Source organism: Betta splendens, chromosome 21 (genome assembly GCF_900634795.4).
Source record: "Betta splendens chromosome 21, fBetSpl5.4, whole genome shotgun sequence".
In the NCBI taxonomy this organism is placed as follows: Eukaryota; Metazoa; Chordata; class Actinopteri; order Anabantiformes; family Osphronemidae; genus Betta; species Betta splendens.
The window spans coordinates 332,317-347,704 of NC_040899.1; the positions used below are offsets into that span (position 1 = coordinate 332,317).

General features: G+C 42.6%; 1 protein-coding gene and 1 long non-coding RNA gene across 23 annotated transcripts in view; one reads left to right on the plus strand and one right to left on the minus strand.

Moving 5' to 3' along the window:
- The window catches only part of ttn.1 (titin, tandem duplicate 1), a 173,208-nt gene that overhangs the window by 38,859 nt on the left and 118,961 nt on the right, over positions 1-15,388 (plus strand). For 16 of the 22 annotated variants that reach the window (XM_041068717.2, XM_055504775.1, XM_041068719.2 and 13 more), the window contains exons 33-50: positions 82-366; positions 557-676; positions 828-1,016; positions 1,873-2,373; positions 2,621-3,124; positions 3,514-3,564; positions 3,954-7,580; positions 8,104-8,382; positions 8,616-9,182; positions 9,338-9,619; positions 9,712-9,990; positions 10,074-10,355; positions 10,441-10,719; positions 10,811-11,098; positions 11,208-11,486; positions 11,566-11,847; positions 12,148-12,426; positions 12,604-12,882. In XM_041068717.2, coding sequence (XP_040924651.1) covers positions 82-366; positions 557-676; positions 828-1,016; positions 1,873-2,373; positions 2,621-3,124; positions 3,514-3,564; positions 3,954-7,580; positions 8,104-8,382; positions 8,616-9,182; positions 9,338-9,619; positions 9,712-9,990; positions 10,074-10,355; positions 10,441-10,719; positions 10,811-11,098; positions 11,208-11,486; positions 11,566-11,847; positions 12,148-12,426; positions 12,604-12,882 — 8,652 coding nt within the window. The remainder of the gene's footprint in view (positions 1-81; positions 367-556; positions 677-827; positions 1,017-1,872; positions 2,374-2,620; positions 3,125-3,513; positions 3,565-3,953; positions 7,581-8,103; positions 8,383-8,615; positions 9,183-9,337; positions 9,620-9,711; positions 9,991-10,073; positions 10,356-10,440; positions 10,720-10,810; positions 11,099-11,207; positions 11,487-11,565; positions 11,848-12,147; positions 12,427-12,603; positions 12,883-15,388) is intronic. The other 6 variants (XM_041068720.2, XM_041068721.2, XM_041068731.2 and 3 more) reach the window with 6 other exon arrangements.
- Positions 167-15,298, minus strand: LOC114847617 (uncharacterized). The gene is made up of 5 exons (XR_005897078.2): positions 13,864-15,298; positions 3,343-3,379; positions 804-846; positions 555-667; positions 167-307 (listed from the first exon to the last, which is right to left on the minus strand). It is a non-coding gene; the product is annotated as an uncharacterized LOC114847617 (long non-coding RNA).

The window sequence follows — 15,388 nt, forward strand, 5'->3', positions numbered from 1 at the left end:
TGGTAGCAGCTTTAGTTGGACATATCAGCAGCCATTTTCCAGTGCTGTGTGACCTTCATCTTCTCCGATTTCTGTCTCCAGTACCAGAGCCTCCGCAGATAATCCGCCAGTTGGAGCCCCAGACAGTTATGTCAGGTAGATCTGTTCGCTTCTCTGTAAGCGTGAGCGGCCTTCCTCAGCCTCAGGTGTTCTGGTACAAAGACTCCCAAGCTCTGTCCACCAGCTACAACTGCAAGTTCCTGCGTGATGAAGACCAGCACACGCTGTTGCTGCTGGAAGTCTTCCCTGAGGATGCCACCATCTACAGCTGTGTGGCAAAGAATGACTATGGAGAGACAACAAGCTCCGCCTTCCTCACAGTGGAAGGTACACCTCTATTACATCACAAAATTAGTTTTTAAACTCAGTTAAGGTCTAAACATTAATAAAAACAAAAGTCTATCAATGGGCTTATGTCAGGTAAATACTTTCAATCAAATCAAATGTTTTAATAATGAGTAATGAGTGTGAACCTTGGGTTGGATTTATGCTTAAAACATCTTTGTGTTTCTTACAGAGCCTGAGGTGGTTGAAACCGTAGCTCAGGTATTGCCACCCGCCCTCATCTCCCCCATTCAAGACATCCTGGTCACAGAGGGACACTCGGCCCAGTTCCAGTGCACCGTCTCTGGGGAAGGTAGAGGACACTGATTAATCTGTGTGTGGACACAATCAGACCCATGTGCAGTTGTGTCCAATAAAGACATTGAATCCTGCTGTTTTAATGAGCTTTAGTGAACTGTATCATGTCCATGTTGACTGACTGTAAGTGAACTTTGTGTCTCCAGATTTGCAGATTTCTTGGTTCTGTAAAGACAGAGAGATCAAGCAGTCAGACAACTTCAGAATGTCGCAGTATGGGGACACCTGCCAGTTGGATATTTCCAGAGTTCTCTCTGCGCATGAAGGAGAATACTCATGTGTTGTCACAAACCTGGCAGGAATGGTCACCTGCTCTGCTGCTTTAAATATTGAAGGTTAGTTTTTCTGCAGTTTTTATGTTGTTGAATTTGCATGCTCGATGTTCATTAAAACAAGGATCACATGTTGTAGAAATACATAATTTCTTTTGGCCACTCAGGTCACAGATTTCTAAAGGGAACTAATCAGCCTTAGCCCACCATAGAAAGCTGCATGGTTAAGCCTGGAGACAGTTCCTGCCGGTTGATAGCTGCGATCATGGACTCGTGAGAGAAAAATAAAGTATAAACTGTATAAATTTAGACTAAACTCATGAGAGGTCTTATTAGTTAAAATAAACATGCTGCAGTAAAACACGTATAACATACTGTGATCTTACCCAGCATGTCTAATCAGATGTACTGGACATTTGACTTTGGCTAAGATCACAGTTTGTTTATAAAACTGCACAATGCTGGTCATATGCCACAAATCATGAACCTCTTTTGTCAGGACTATCGATTCCAGGTGATGAATTAGTTTTTATGCTTGATTGACAGCATGCCTACTGTTTCCGTTCTCGAACTGAGCACAGGTGACAATCCTACAGGATTCTCTGGATACATTGCATCTTCTCTCCCTTCCTTTCTCTCTTCATTCTGAGACAGAAAACGTTGTTTGAGATAAATCGAGCATGATCACAGCAGAGCTGTGGTCCTCCCCTTTTCAGCACAGATTTTTACCTTAATTGTTTGTTCTGGCTCCAGCCAAGTTTGCATGATTGACAAGAAAAACAAACCCCTATTCACTCCCTGATCTCCACTTCTCCACTCTCCACAACTGCACTCTTGGCAAACAATCTGTGACAAGTAACTGAAGAAGTCACCACAGTCACCTGTTGACCTAATTCTCCTGCTCTTTCTTATTGCCCAGATGAAAAAGCTTTAGCTAGTGTATCGAGCACTGGGGATAAGACTAAGCCTCACACACAAAGTTTCCGCTCTCTGCCGGTTAAACAAACAGTCCAGAGGTATGAATTGACTGAGATGCTGTCTGAGAGTTCCTCCATGTGTTGGAGCATGGTTGATATTGAGAGGAAAAAATTAAGCTCACTCGAGAGGAGCTCTGAGAGCAGCTTTGGAATCAAAGTCTCAGCCAGGCCCAAGCTGATAATGGAAATGAGTGACATCCAGGTGAAAAGTGGTGAGATGGCCAAGTTCAGCTGCTCCTTTGATGGGCAGCCCTTCACTGGGGTGATGTGGGAACATAACGGCCAGAGCCTGGTGGACACTGATCGTGTAAGGAGCTCTCAGAGTGGAAGGCGGTTCTCCCTGCTCATCCAGGATGTTGGCGTGGTGGACCAGGGCATGTACCAGTGCACTGCCACCAATCAGTATGGCCAGAACAGCTCCTCTGCCCAGCTCACAGTTAAAGGTGGTTAATGTTTCTTTTTTACCAGTGTTTCTTTCCATCTAGTCTAATCTGGCTCCTCCTGCTTCATTATTTAATATTTCCTTCTAGTCTATAACCTGCAGTAAAATAACACATTTGTAGAGTATCTATTCTCTTTTTGCTGCTTTGCTAACCTCATCCTTCATCGTTCTAATCCCTTTAGTGTTTAGAGTCTTGGCCTTATACACTCTGACCCCTAATTACTCTCCCTAACTTTATTCTTACCCAGCTAAGGAAGCAAGTCTCAAAGCAGAAACCCCTATCCCTACTGATTCTGTGCATAACGTGATTCGAGCTGACAGGGAGACCCCTAGAGATCCCTTTGAACAAGACAAGCAGGATGTGGTGGAGAAGCCAGGACTGTTGCCTCAATCTTCTCAGAGACATTACGGTCTCATCAGCCACCTGTATTTCCCAGATGTTGTGCCTCATGATGAGCGAGGCCAACACCTCTTCAGCTGCCCCGAGTTCCTGTTCCAACTCCCCCAAGAGCTGCTGACCAGAGATGGAAACAAGTGCTCCTTGTATTACGTTATGAGGGAGGTTCCCACTCCGTTTGTCATTTGGTTATACAACCGTTTGAATGCCGACGACTCTGTTACTTACTCTCTGAAACATGATGGCCCCCTCTGCTGTGTAAATGTTAAAAATGTGGGACCTGGACAAAGGGGCTCTTACACTTGTGCGAGTGTCAACTCAGCTGGGGATGCTGAGTGCAACACAGGGATGAAAGGTTGGCATCTGCATGTTTTTGGTCCTTCTGCTTACACTGGCTTTGTTCAGCCAACCACTCATCCACACTTCTTTTCAACTACACAATCCGCAGAGGCAAACTTCTTCAACAAGGTTTTAATCACTGTTTTTAGTACAATGAGAGTTTGCTGAACCTTGTGTCCTGCCTTACTGACTAAAACATCCAAAGCAAAGAGATAAAGGCAGAGGGGCACTCACCACTGGGCATTTTCCAGGAAGCCAGAGGGGCAACACCCTGAAGACCAAACATGCAAGAATGTCAGATAGAAGAAAATCAGGATGATGCACGACCTGGCACTTATTCTAACAGTCACACACCACATTTATTAAGTGAGTGTTTCTAATTCTTCAATGTTTGTGTCTTTGCAGTAAATAGAGTGGAAGAAGAACCTATCGTTCAGATACAAGAGGAAGTCAAAGGTAAATATGACTTAGAGTACATCACCAGGGAGGTATTTGTTTTCAGCTGCCTCTTTTTTTTCACATTGTTTCTTCCATTATGTATTACTGTGCTTTTAATTTCTTTATTGCAGATCTTTGTGCTTCATTTACTTTAGCTTTTGTATTTTCCACATTACTTTAGATCATGGAGCATATGTAACATAATTGTCTTTGACATCCTGCAGTGCTGTGTATATGGATCATACTGTACCATAATCTTAAAATGAGGGGATGCTTAGCTTAGAGGTGCAGTATGATTGTGTTGTTCACTTTACAGTGAAATGTAATAATGCTCTATCTGCAGATTATCTGATTGTCTTGTTATTGGATTATCACTCTTTACATTAAACTGTCCTCATTCCTCTCAGCCTTCTCTACCTCAACCATCACATTTGAGGAGGAAACCCAGATGTCTTACTGCACTGGCCTAAAGTTAACAGACAAAATCAGAACACCTGAACCTAGGCCAGAGTACATACACTGTTCAAGCACTCTAGAAAAGAAAAAAGAAAAGCCAGTTTTCCTCTGCAAACATTCTCCAGCAGCTGTGGCTGTTGGCAAAACCGCTACCTTCACTGTTAAAGTGTTTGCCTTCACTAAGCCCACTGTTCAGTGGTTCCACAATGGGCAGACTTTAAGCGATTCATCCATATATTCATTTGTTAATAATCAAGATGAGTATAGTTTGATCATTAACAGGGTTCAAAGGGACTTTGAAGGAGAGTACACCTGCACAGTCAGCAATAGGTTTGGCCAGTCAACATGCACGTCTTACCTGCATGTTCAGGTCAAAGAGCCAGTAAGAGAAGAAAAGCTTAACCCCCCAGAGTTTATTAAAGCTATACAGTCTTGTCAGTTGTCCGAGGGAGGTTCTGTGTTTTTCAGGTACATCGTAAGTGGAAATCCTCTCCCTGACATTCAGTGGCTCAAAGGGAGTTCTCACATTCAACCCAACAAGTTCTATGTCATTGTGAACAACCCAGATAGATCAGGCTTTCTTCATTTCAAATGTGTCAAACAAAATGACAGTGGTGTCTACACCTGCAAGGCCTCTAACCCATGTGGGGAAGCGTCTTGTACTGCTGAGCTGCTGGTGTTGAAAGAGACAGTTCACGAAGAAAACACATTAGTTAAAAACACGAAAGCTTTAAAGATATCTATGATGGAACAAACCTCGGAAACCAGTAAATATAAAGAAAGAGCCCAGTCTGATCCAATGATCTACACCATTAGTATTGAACACCAGCAAATTATTCCAAGTGAGGAGGTGGGAGCCCTTCGAAAGCTTGATATCTCTGCAGCCACCATTAATCGAGAGCAGCTTACTCAGCAAGCAGCAGTGCTGCAATCTCATGAAATCCAGGAAAGGGTTTCTTTGGCTCCTGACTATCCACCTCAAGTCTCAGCTGCCCCTAATAAACAGCTTTACTTTGAGACTTCACTGTCTTCAGTCCAGGAGAGACAAAGGATCACTGAGCAACACTCTGAATGGATCCTAAGCCCTGACGTGATTGAACTTGAGTTAGCCACAGAGCAGCCGTCTACACTTATGTCGGTTACATCTGAAGAGGTCCTCCCCCTCTCCACAGTGAAAACCAAGGCTTTGACTCATCAGGCTCCAGAGCAAGCAAGGACCTTGACTGAACCAAGGCAGCCTGTCAGTGGTCACCAGGTGGAGTCTGCTGTACCTATTTGTGACCAAACATCAGCCATAATTCACAGACCAGAGGAAAAGAGGAGTTTTAGAGTCACAGAGGGAGTTAAGATTTTGTACTCAGCTCAGACTACAGTAAAATTGACACTCATAGAAGAACACTGTGTGGCCCTGCCAAGTTTAGATGCAGTCATGCAACCTGTGACAGCGAAAGAGCCATCTAAACCAGTTGTAGCAACAGTCATGGAAGCCAGGGTGGCTTTATTCAAAGAACAGAAATTTGAAATACCCAGACCAGAGCAGGAGAAGATCACCCCAAGTAAAGATATGGTCTGCATGTCAGCTTTAACCACTGAAGTTAAATATGAACATTATAGCGAACAGTTAGGACCTGTCCCAGGTATCACATCATCTGTGTCTGTGCAACCTCAGCGGGAGAGGGAACAATTCCTTAACCTTCAGGTCATTAATGAGCAGGATGTTTTACAGTCTGAGTGGCTGTTCAGCAGCAAGAAGCCCTGTACAGTGAAGGCAGAAATAAGAGCGAGTCCCACTTTGCTGCACTCACTTGCTCAAGAAGAAGCGATGACTGTGATTTGTGAGGGAGCTTCAGATTTTGAGGAAAATATGTCTTCTGTATGTATTCAACCAAGGAAAGAGGTGCCTCAGTCAACATTCCTTCAGTCCATTCATATCTTATCACCTTTAACAAAAGAAGGCATCATTCGCATTGACACAGCTGACCAGCAGGTGGCAGCACAGAAAAAGGAAAACGTTAGAAGACACACAGCTACCTCAAAGGAAAGCAGAGAGATCACAGGTGATTATTACAAAGAGCTCAGGGCTTCGGTGATAGGCTTTGAGCCACAGCTCCGAACTGAACCCACACCTTCAAACATCCTCTCAGTCTCTTCCCAACTCAGGCAGCTAACGAAGGAGGCCCCTTTTGTTTTGGACATCAAACAGCAGCGTTCACTAGTCCAAAAAGAGGATTACTGGAATATTTTGCATGCCTTTAAAGTCACAGAGCCTCAAGTTCTTGAGGAGGGTCACACTGCTGCCCTTAAAACAGATGGGAAAGTCAAGCCCAGGATAAGTGTTGAGCCCAAAATCCCTGTAAAGCCTGTTTACATAGAAGAGAAAGCAGTTCCTACAGAAAGATGTAGTATGTTAGAAGCTGCTGAGCAGGAGTTTCGAGTCCTGATCCAGGAGGGTCAGTCAGTCCGGCAGTCAGTGTCACTAGAAGAAAAGCTGTTCCTTTTGGGAGAGAGGTCAAGTGAAATATGTAAGGCTGAAGGCTCGTCTGTCAGTGTCATAACACAACCTAAAGAGGTTATGGTAGTCCATGAGTCTCAGGACCCTCAGACGCTGTCTAAAGAGCTCAGCTTTTGCATTTACATCCCAAAAGCTTCAGGTTTAAATATACGACACCAGCTCAGAGATGCTCTTCAGTCTGCTGTGGCAGCTGAACAGGCCGTGTTCCTGGCTGATGTTGTAGGAAAATTAGAGTCTGTAGCCATTCAGGAGGTGAAGGTTGTAAGGGAGCAAAAACATTTCACATGTTCATATCTGATCACAACACCAAGTGCACCCTTCGAGATCACTCTGTGTTTAGAGGGTGAATATCCTCAGACAGCTGACCTCTGCACTGAACTCCAGGTAGCTCTGCATGCTATGTTTTTTCAGGAGCAGGAAGGGCTTATTTCAGTGCAACCGGGTACTATGCATAGTGACAAGCCGCAGAAAGTACAGGATAACTTAGTACCATCTAAAGATGTGTTTTCATCTGTGGTGGAGATTGTGATGTTGGCTGAGAGCACTGTTGGCTTCTCCCCTGCCGAATCTCAGTTAGCAGTCATCAAGACTGAAACTAGTGCTTCTTTCCGAAGTGCAACAGTTCAGAGGCATTCTGAGATCCATGAGTACAAGCAGGTGAACAGGCAGATTAACAAGTCAACTTCATCTGTAGACCAAGTTGGCATGTTTATCCAAAAAGATGCCAGAAAGGAGTATCTTTCTGAGGCAGTCATGATCAGTGAGTCCTCTGACAGTCTGCTGAAGTATCCTGTTGTTGCTGATTCTCTGGAGGATGTTTGCATTGAGGAAAATGGTAAGGCAATTTTTATAGCCACCATAAAGTACGCCAACAAAGTCACCTGGTTGTTCAATGGACAACTGGTAAAATTTGGCAAAGAACTGATGTGTTTCAAACACCATGACACCTACACACTAGTCATTGAAAGAGTCGTCAAGGAGAAGCATCAAGGAGAATATGTCTGTAGGGCTGAGAATGAAGCTGGCAAAGCGACAACATCTTCAAGACTCTCTGTGATCTCAAGAGGTTTGATGATGGGCAGTTTTTCATATCATCATCAACTAACTTCACACTCTTGTGACTATACCTAATATATACCACAAAACCTCTTTGGGGGCTGTAGGGCTGCTTCCAAGCAAACTAAATTTTGATGTTTGTAATTAGTCAACAATGGCAGCATTACTTTTATCTTCAGAATTCCTTACAATTACTTACGTCCATCTATTCCTCCACAAACATGATCCCCTTTAATGCATAGATATATAGTGCTTCTTTATTCCAGTCGTCAGTTCCATCACTTCTTATTCCTGCTCCAATTTCCGTTGCATGATTTCTTTCTTTTTCCTACTCACTGAATTCCTGTTTTTCACATCTTAAACCCAGACTCAATACAAATTTCTTTCTCCACAGTCTTGATAACTTTGTGTGTCACCTTCCATCACAGGTTCACTTCATCACCATCCTGTAGAAACATTGCCTATGCTTTCATTTCAGCTACATCCTATTATTTGCTTTATTTTTGTATTTTTCTTTCTCTCCAAAACTACAGTGAAACCTGTGTTCAGGCACACAATTGTTCCTGTGGAGATCAACATTGGCCATGCTGCCAAGTTTGATTGTGAAACTGAGGATGCTCCCAGCGTTAGTTTCAAATGGTTCAAAGATGGACATCTCATTAAGGAGGGTGATAAGTACAGGATTATCAGTCGCTTCAGCACTTCGTCCTTGGAGATTCTGAGTGCAAACAAGGATGACAGTGGTGAATACACCTGCAAGGCGTCCAATCAGCACGGAAGTGATGAATGCTCAGCCTCTCTCAGCGTCACGGGTAAGAGCAACGCATGTTTGCTTCTTCTTCGCTGGTTGAGACTGAGCTTTTACTGCTGATTTCTTTCTGACAAAGTGTCATTCTTTGTTGCTCCTTGCTGGTCTTTTTTTTACAGCCTAGTGTTGTTTTGTTCATTCTTGCTCTGCTGGTTTGGTTTTGTCTCACTGGCAGACTTTGGTTTAAAATTAAACATATTACTACTAATATGTTTCTCTTCTCCCTAATTTTCATAGAACAATATGCTCCTGCCATTATCTCTAAACCAGACCCTCAAACTGTGTATGTTGGGAAGAGGGCCATCTTACAGTGTGTAATAACAGGGTCTGCTCCTCTGAATGTTGTCTGGCTCAAAGACAAGCAAATCTTACCCAAAGTGCCAACTCACTACCAGGCCTCTTTTGAGCAGAATAAGCACACTCTTGAGATAGTCAAACTTGAGGCAGCTGACAAGGGTCTTTATGTGTGCAAAGCATCTAATAATGTTGGCACAGTTGAGTGCAACATTGAGCTGCATGTTGTTAATAAGCCCAACTTTGTGAGGCTCCTTAATCCAGTTGCTGCTGTTGTCGGAGCCCCTCTGCACCTGGAGTGTCAAGTGGATGAGGACACTGGAGTAAGTGTAACTTGGACCAGGGATGAAAGAAAAGTCCACCAGTCTCCAGAATGTAAACTGTCTTTTGAGGATAAGACAGTCACTCTTGATATCCTGAAAACCACTCTGAAAGATTGTGGAAATTATATGTGTATGGTGACGAACGAAGCTGGGAGTACAACTTGTTCCACTTTGGTCAAGGTACAAGGTAAGAGCTGATTTTAATGGATACTGCAGCATTTGAAGCTGTTTCAAGTTTGCAGTAGTGAAAATCAAAGGATTTATTGTGTCCAATTATAACTGTTTAACTTCACTTTCAATCCTGCATGGTTGAGCATTACTTTATAATGTTCACATCTCCAGAGCCACCTGTATTTTTAAAGAGGCTGGAAGCCACAACAGTTTGGAAGCAAGGCAGCACAGCGCGACTGCAGTGTGTGGTCAAAGGGTCCCCTGAGCTTCACACTTCATGGTTCTTTAACAACAACCATCTGTCTGCTGGTGCCAGACATGGCATCAGTCTGAAGGATGGTGTCACCACTCTTGATGTACAAGAAGTTGTATTGAGTGACAGTGGAAACTATACCTGTGAGGTCCTCAATGAGTCTGGGTGTGAAAGCTGCAGCAGTAAAGTAACAGTGAAAGGTGTGTAGACAAGTAGGACATTTACCACAGATGCACATATTCACTGGGAAGAACCAAACTAACCATAATCACTACTTAATACTTTTGTTTAGAGCCACCGTCTTTCAAAAAAGACTTAGTTCCCATAGAGGCAGTGAGAGGAACCGTTGCTGTACTGGACTGTGAAATCTGTGGTTCTGCACCATTCGAAGTGACCTGGAAAAAGAATCATAAACGCTTGTCCACAGATAAAAAGTACAGAATAGTGTCCCAGGGATCCCTGTCTTCTCTGGAGATCCATTCCTTCGAGAGCACTGATTCTGGTGAATACCAATGTGTCGTATCTAATGAGGTGGGGTCAGTGACCTCAAAGTCAGTGGCTAAACAGAAAGGTTAGTGAGCTAATCAAGAGCAAGCTTAAGTCTCCTTATTTTTTTGTGTTTTACTGTTCACATGAATATTGCTACCGTTTCAGAGCCACCTATGTTCGCAAAGCGGATTGAGAGTTGCACAGCAGTGTTTGGAAATACAGTAAAACTTCAGGGAACCTTAAAGGGCTCAGCTCCCATTACAGTCAAATGGATAAAAGACTCTGAAGTGCTAAGAGATGATGATCCAAATGTTAAGATGACACTTGAGAACAACGTTGCCAGTATTTCCTTTTCGTCTGTTGAGATTAAGCATGGCGGAAAGTATACTTGCCTTGCTGAAAATGAGGCTGGACAGCAGAAATGTGAAGCACTGCTAACTGTTCAAGGTTAGAGCACATTCCTGCTTTTTAGAGATACTTTCAGACTATTAAATCTTAAGTATTTATCTCTAAAGCTAATCATGCATTTTAGAGCCTGCTAGGATCTTGGAGAATGCAGTGTCCATTAGCGTGACAGCAGGGGATTCAGCCACATTGGAGTGCAGAGTGTCTGGAAGTCCTGACCTCAAGGTGAATTGGTTTAAAGATGGCAAAGAGATGATCAGTGGCCGTAAATATAAAATGACACTGAAGGAGAATGCTGCCATCCTAAAGATCCTCACAGCAGATAAAGGAGACACTTCAGAATACAGGATGGAGGTGTCAAATAAAGTTGGAAAAGACCAGTGTACCTGCACTGTCACAGTCATAGGTTAGTCTAATCCAAACCAACCTTATCCATGACGTGGCCTGGCTCTGATGACAATTACAGTATGTGTTTGACATGTTTCCTCTTCACACAGATCGCGCAGTTCCACCATCTTTCACAAAAGCTCTAAAGAAGGTGGATGGGAGTATCGGTAGTAACGTTACCTTGGAGTGCAGAGTCGCTGGTTCTCAGCCAATGGTTGTTTCTTGGTACAAAGATAATAAAGAAATTCACAGTGATAACAAATTTCAGCTTGCTTTCAGCGAATGCACAGCTTGTGTGTCAATAATTGACCTTGACCAAAGTGATGCTGGTGTTTACACCTGCAAAGCTTCTAATGACTGTGGGGAACAAGTGACCAGCGGCACTTTGTCAGTCAAAGGTTAGAGGCCTTAACCCCAAGCTTCAGGAGGCATTTGACAGTCATTGCAGATAAGCCCAAGTTACCAGCAGAACTTGACAATTATCTTTTTTTTTCTATGTAAATCTAGAACCTCCAGTCTTCACCGTGGAACCTCAGTCCCTGGAAGCTTCACCAGGATCAAACATTGTCATTAAATCCAGCTTTACTGGATCTGCTCCTTTGCTTGTGAAATGGTTTAGAGAGGAGAAAGAGGTTTTTACTGGAGGAAAATGTTCCATAAAGAAAGAGGCCACCTCAAGCTGGTTGGAGCTTCATTGTGTGAAACCCAGTGACTCTGCTAAATACACATGCCAAGTATCTAATGATGTTGGGAAGGTGGCATGCTCTGTGGTTCTCTTTGTAAAAGGTGCTGTGACACTCTTTTAAAAAAAATGATCGCCTGCACATGCCTCTGTTTTATTATAGTTATTACTGTTCATTTACAGAAGCCCCAACATTTACAATGAAAACTGAGCCTTCACTGCTCCTCAGAACTGGACAGCTTCTGAAGCTGTCCTGCAAAGTCCAGGGATCACCTGTTATTGTCATCACTTGGTTTAAAAATGGTTCAGAAATCAGTTCAGACCACAGACAATCATTGTCCTTTGACAGTTCAGTGGCATCTCTGGAAATAGAGAACTGTTGTATTAAGGACAGTGGAGAGTACGTTTGTGTGGCATCAAGCGAAGCCGGCAGAGTTGAATGTAGCAGCTCTGTAACAGTGAAAGGTTGGTGTTTAGTACAGTTTAGGCCAAAGTCTGATCCACATGGTTCTATACTCCCATTAAGTGCTGCCTGTGCTTGTTGGTGGTAGGTGTGAATGGTTGTCTGCTTACAGGCAAAGTGGGCAGTAAACACCTCTGTAAAAGCTCTGAAATCACAAGCTCATTTGTTGATTGAACAAGCACAAAAAAACAGCTGAGCAGCAGCCTTTGCAAACAAGTGGACTCTGTGGACCAGACCTCATTAGACTGGACTGGATAGCTTCGTACTGTCTTTATTCTTAATGTTTGTTGTCTTCTCTTTAGAGCCTCCAGTGTTTGTGAGGCCTTTTGAATCCACTGAACATGTAAAAGGATCAGACGTTATCTTGGGGGGAATGGTTTCAGGATCCATTCCATTTGAAATAAGTTTTTACTTGAATGACAAGCTGATAAGAAATGACAAAAGGCACCAGATAAGTGCTAAAAATGATACAGTCAATCTTCAGATAATGAACTGCGAAACCAGAGATGCTGGGACGTATCAGTGCATCGTTGCAAATGATGTTGGGGAGACATCTTGTTCTTTTCAAATTTCACTGAAAGGTTAGTCAAAAGAAAGTATGTTGCTTCATACTACTTACTTTGTCTTTGGCTGATGTTTAGAGCCAGACTTTGGGCATGTGTCACTGTTTTTCATTTCTCTGCCATGTTAATGTCTACTGTATGTTTATGTACATCCACATGCAGCCTTTGGTCTGATTTGTGATCCTTTTTTACTAGAACCGCCATCATTTGTTCAGAGACTCGAGGATATATCCTGCATGGTGGGCTCTGACGTTACTATGAAGTGCATGCTATCTGGATCACTTCCCATGACTTTCTCCTGGATCAAGGATGATAATGAGCTCACTGAGGATGAGCATGTTAAAATGTCCTATGATACCAGAAGTGCCATGTTGATTTTGAAAAATACTCAGTTATCACATTGTGGAAAATATATATGTCAGGCTCAGAACAAAGCCGGGACTCAGAGATGTGCCGCAGCAGTTATAGTGACAGGTTTGTTGAATGTTTCTGTTGCTTTATGTCCAGCTTTAAGCTTTGTTTGTGACATACTCCTCATGTAAACAGTTAAATCAGTTTGGATCATGTTGTTGCCTCAGAGCCAGTGAGTAAAACAAACCATGTAGCAGAGCTAGGCTTGAATGCAAATTCTTAGGCACCAGGATAGATAAAGTTTCGAAATAAACTGAGGTTGGGACAGAGACACAGACACTCGCTCTGTATTCTAAACAAAGAACTAGTGACAGATAATGACTAGTGGCAACAATAGATACTTCTTTCAGGTTTCAAACACTGCCAGGTGCAGCTTTTGGGATGCTTCAGTTACTATCCTGGGTCAGTGATGAGATCCCGAAGACCCACACTATCTCTCAGCTTGACAATAAAAATAGTGGTAGCTATACCCTTGCCTAAAAAGGAGGTAGGTTGTGTGCAGTACTCTGGGACTTTCTCAACACTTTCTCAGTGTAAGGTAAACATATGTCTCTTTGGTTGTTGTGATATAAACCCTATGACTGTGTGAATGTTTTGTCTGACATTTGTGACTCATCACCGTGGCAATTAAATGGTTTAGACCGATAAATAGTTTTATCCTGCACAGACAAAACATTAGGCTCATTGGAGCTCAAATTGTCTGAAAATGAACACTGTCTGTGCAGTCCAGAATTATGTAAAAGGTTAATATTGACCTCTGGCATCGTTCAATTCGTTTTCTTTTTGTAGTGAAAGCACACTGTACAATTTCCAGAAGCTTTTGTTTCTTTTGACAAACCTGAAGGCATATCAGCAGTAATGGTAAGCAGCAGTAAGGTGCTTGAGTACAGGTTGTTGGGATACCAGGGGCCTCTGAGCAAATGAAATCAACACAGGTAACTGTGTGAAGCATCCGCTCAGACTTGCATTGTTGAGCTAGAGGTGAAAGATGGGTCTCATTTCAGTATCAACTTAAACATTGTGACTGTTTTTAGTTTGACTTACCTTATTATTTCAAAACCTCCTTTGCTGTTGAAGGGCCCAAAGAAACTCCTCTGTGTGTTTGCTAGCAGGGTGGGAGGCAGTGCTTCAAGGTTACATTGGCATTGAGATTGAGAAAGGGTCGGTTTGAAAGTACACAACTGTGCAATGGAAGGTATTGGCACATATTAGTGTGTGTTAGCCAATTATTGAGAACCGAAACCGCCATAATCAAATATAAAGAAAAAAGGAAATGAATGTACTTATATAGAGACAAATAAATATATATACAAATAAAAAAAGAAAAAAATAGGTACAAAATAAATATATATATTTATTTTCTTACATGATTCATTTACATATTTACATATTTATGTGCATATGCATGTATGTATTTATATATATATTTATTTTGCATTTATTTTTCCACATTTATTTTTATTTCTATTTCACTGCTCTTATGCTAATAATGGGGCGTGTTTTCGCTCTTTAGCCGAAAAAAATTGAATCACCCTGGAGGGCGAAGACCGACTGACTCGCAGTTATGCACCAAACAAACAGGTGGTGGCCGTAATAAACCACAAACTTGGCTTACAAACTGCCAGTATAGCAAGAAGAAGATGAACCCACTCGCGCTAACGATGTAGAGTCGTGCTTGTTTGCATGATGGCAGAAGATTGCTCAGTTTCTGAGCTCTTGCAGGAATACTCACTTCCGTGGGTATTTCTCTGCCCGTATTGTCAGATAAACTGAACAAGTTTTCCCGAATCAAATCAATTTAAAACACCATGACGTCTGGTGTAAAACTTTCTGAATTGTCCGCAAGATGCCTTTAGTTGTTTTCTATCTGCCGAAGATCCGTTGCTAATGCTAGCTAGACCATGATGCATTGCTGTAGTATTCATCCCGGGGGCTAGACGAGAGGAATCGATCAGGAAACGCTTCACAAATTGACCAATGACTGTGCAGTGACACAATTAAGACACGCCCGGCTCATTTGCCTACACTTTGCGAAAAAGAAAAACGGCTTGAGAAAAGGAAAAGCTAAATGCATAAATCTTTCTTAAAAAAAAAATAAAAATAAATAAGTGTGAACATTAATGATTGTTTTACTGGAAATATAAGCATTTATATAAATTTGTTTTCTATATTTGTATATTCATAATTTAAAAATTAGTACATTTATTTCTTTTTTCCTTTATATTTGATTATGGCAGTTTCGGTTCTCCATAGCCAATGAGTTTAGAAGGCTAGAGAAATACCAAGGGCTCAGAGAAGAACTGGAGAAGGCTTGGAAGGTGAAGGCCACAGTGGTGCCTGTGGTGATCGGAGCACTGGGGGCAGTGACCCCCAAACTGGAGGAGTGGCTACAACAGATCCCTGGAAAAACATCTGACATTTCAGTCCAGAAAAGTGCAGTCCTGGGAACAGCAAGGATACTGCGCAGAACCCTCAAGCTCCCTGGCCTCTGGTAGAGGACCCGAGCTTGGAAAGTGGATGAGACCACCCGCGGAGGGTGAGAATAGAGTGGTATATGTGGCTCTGCCTG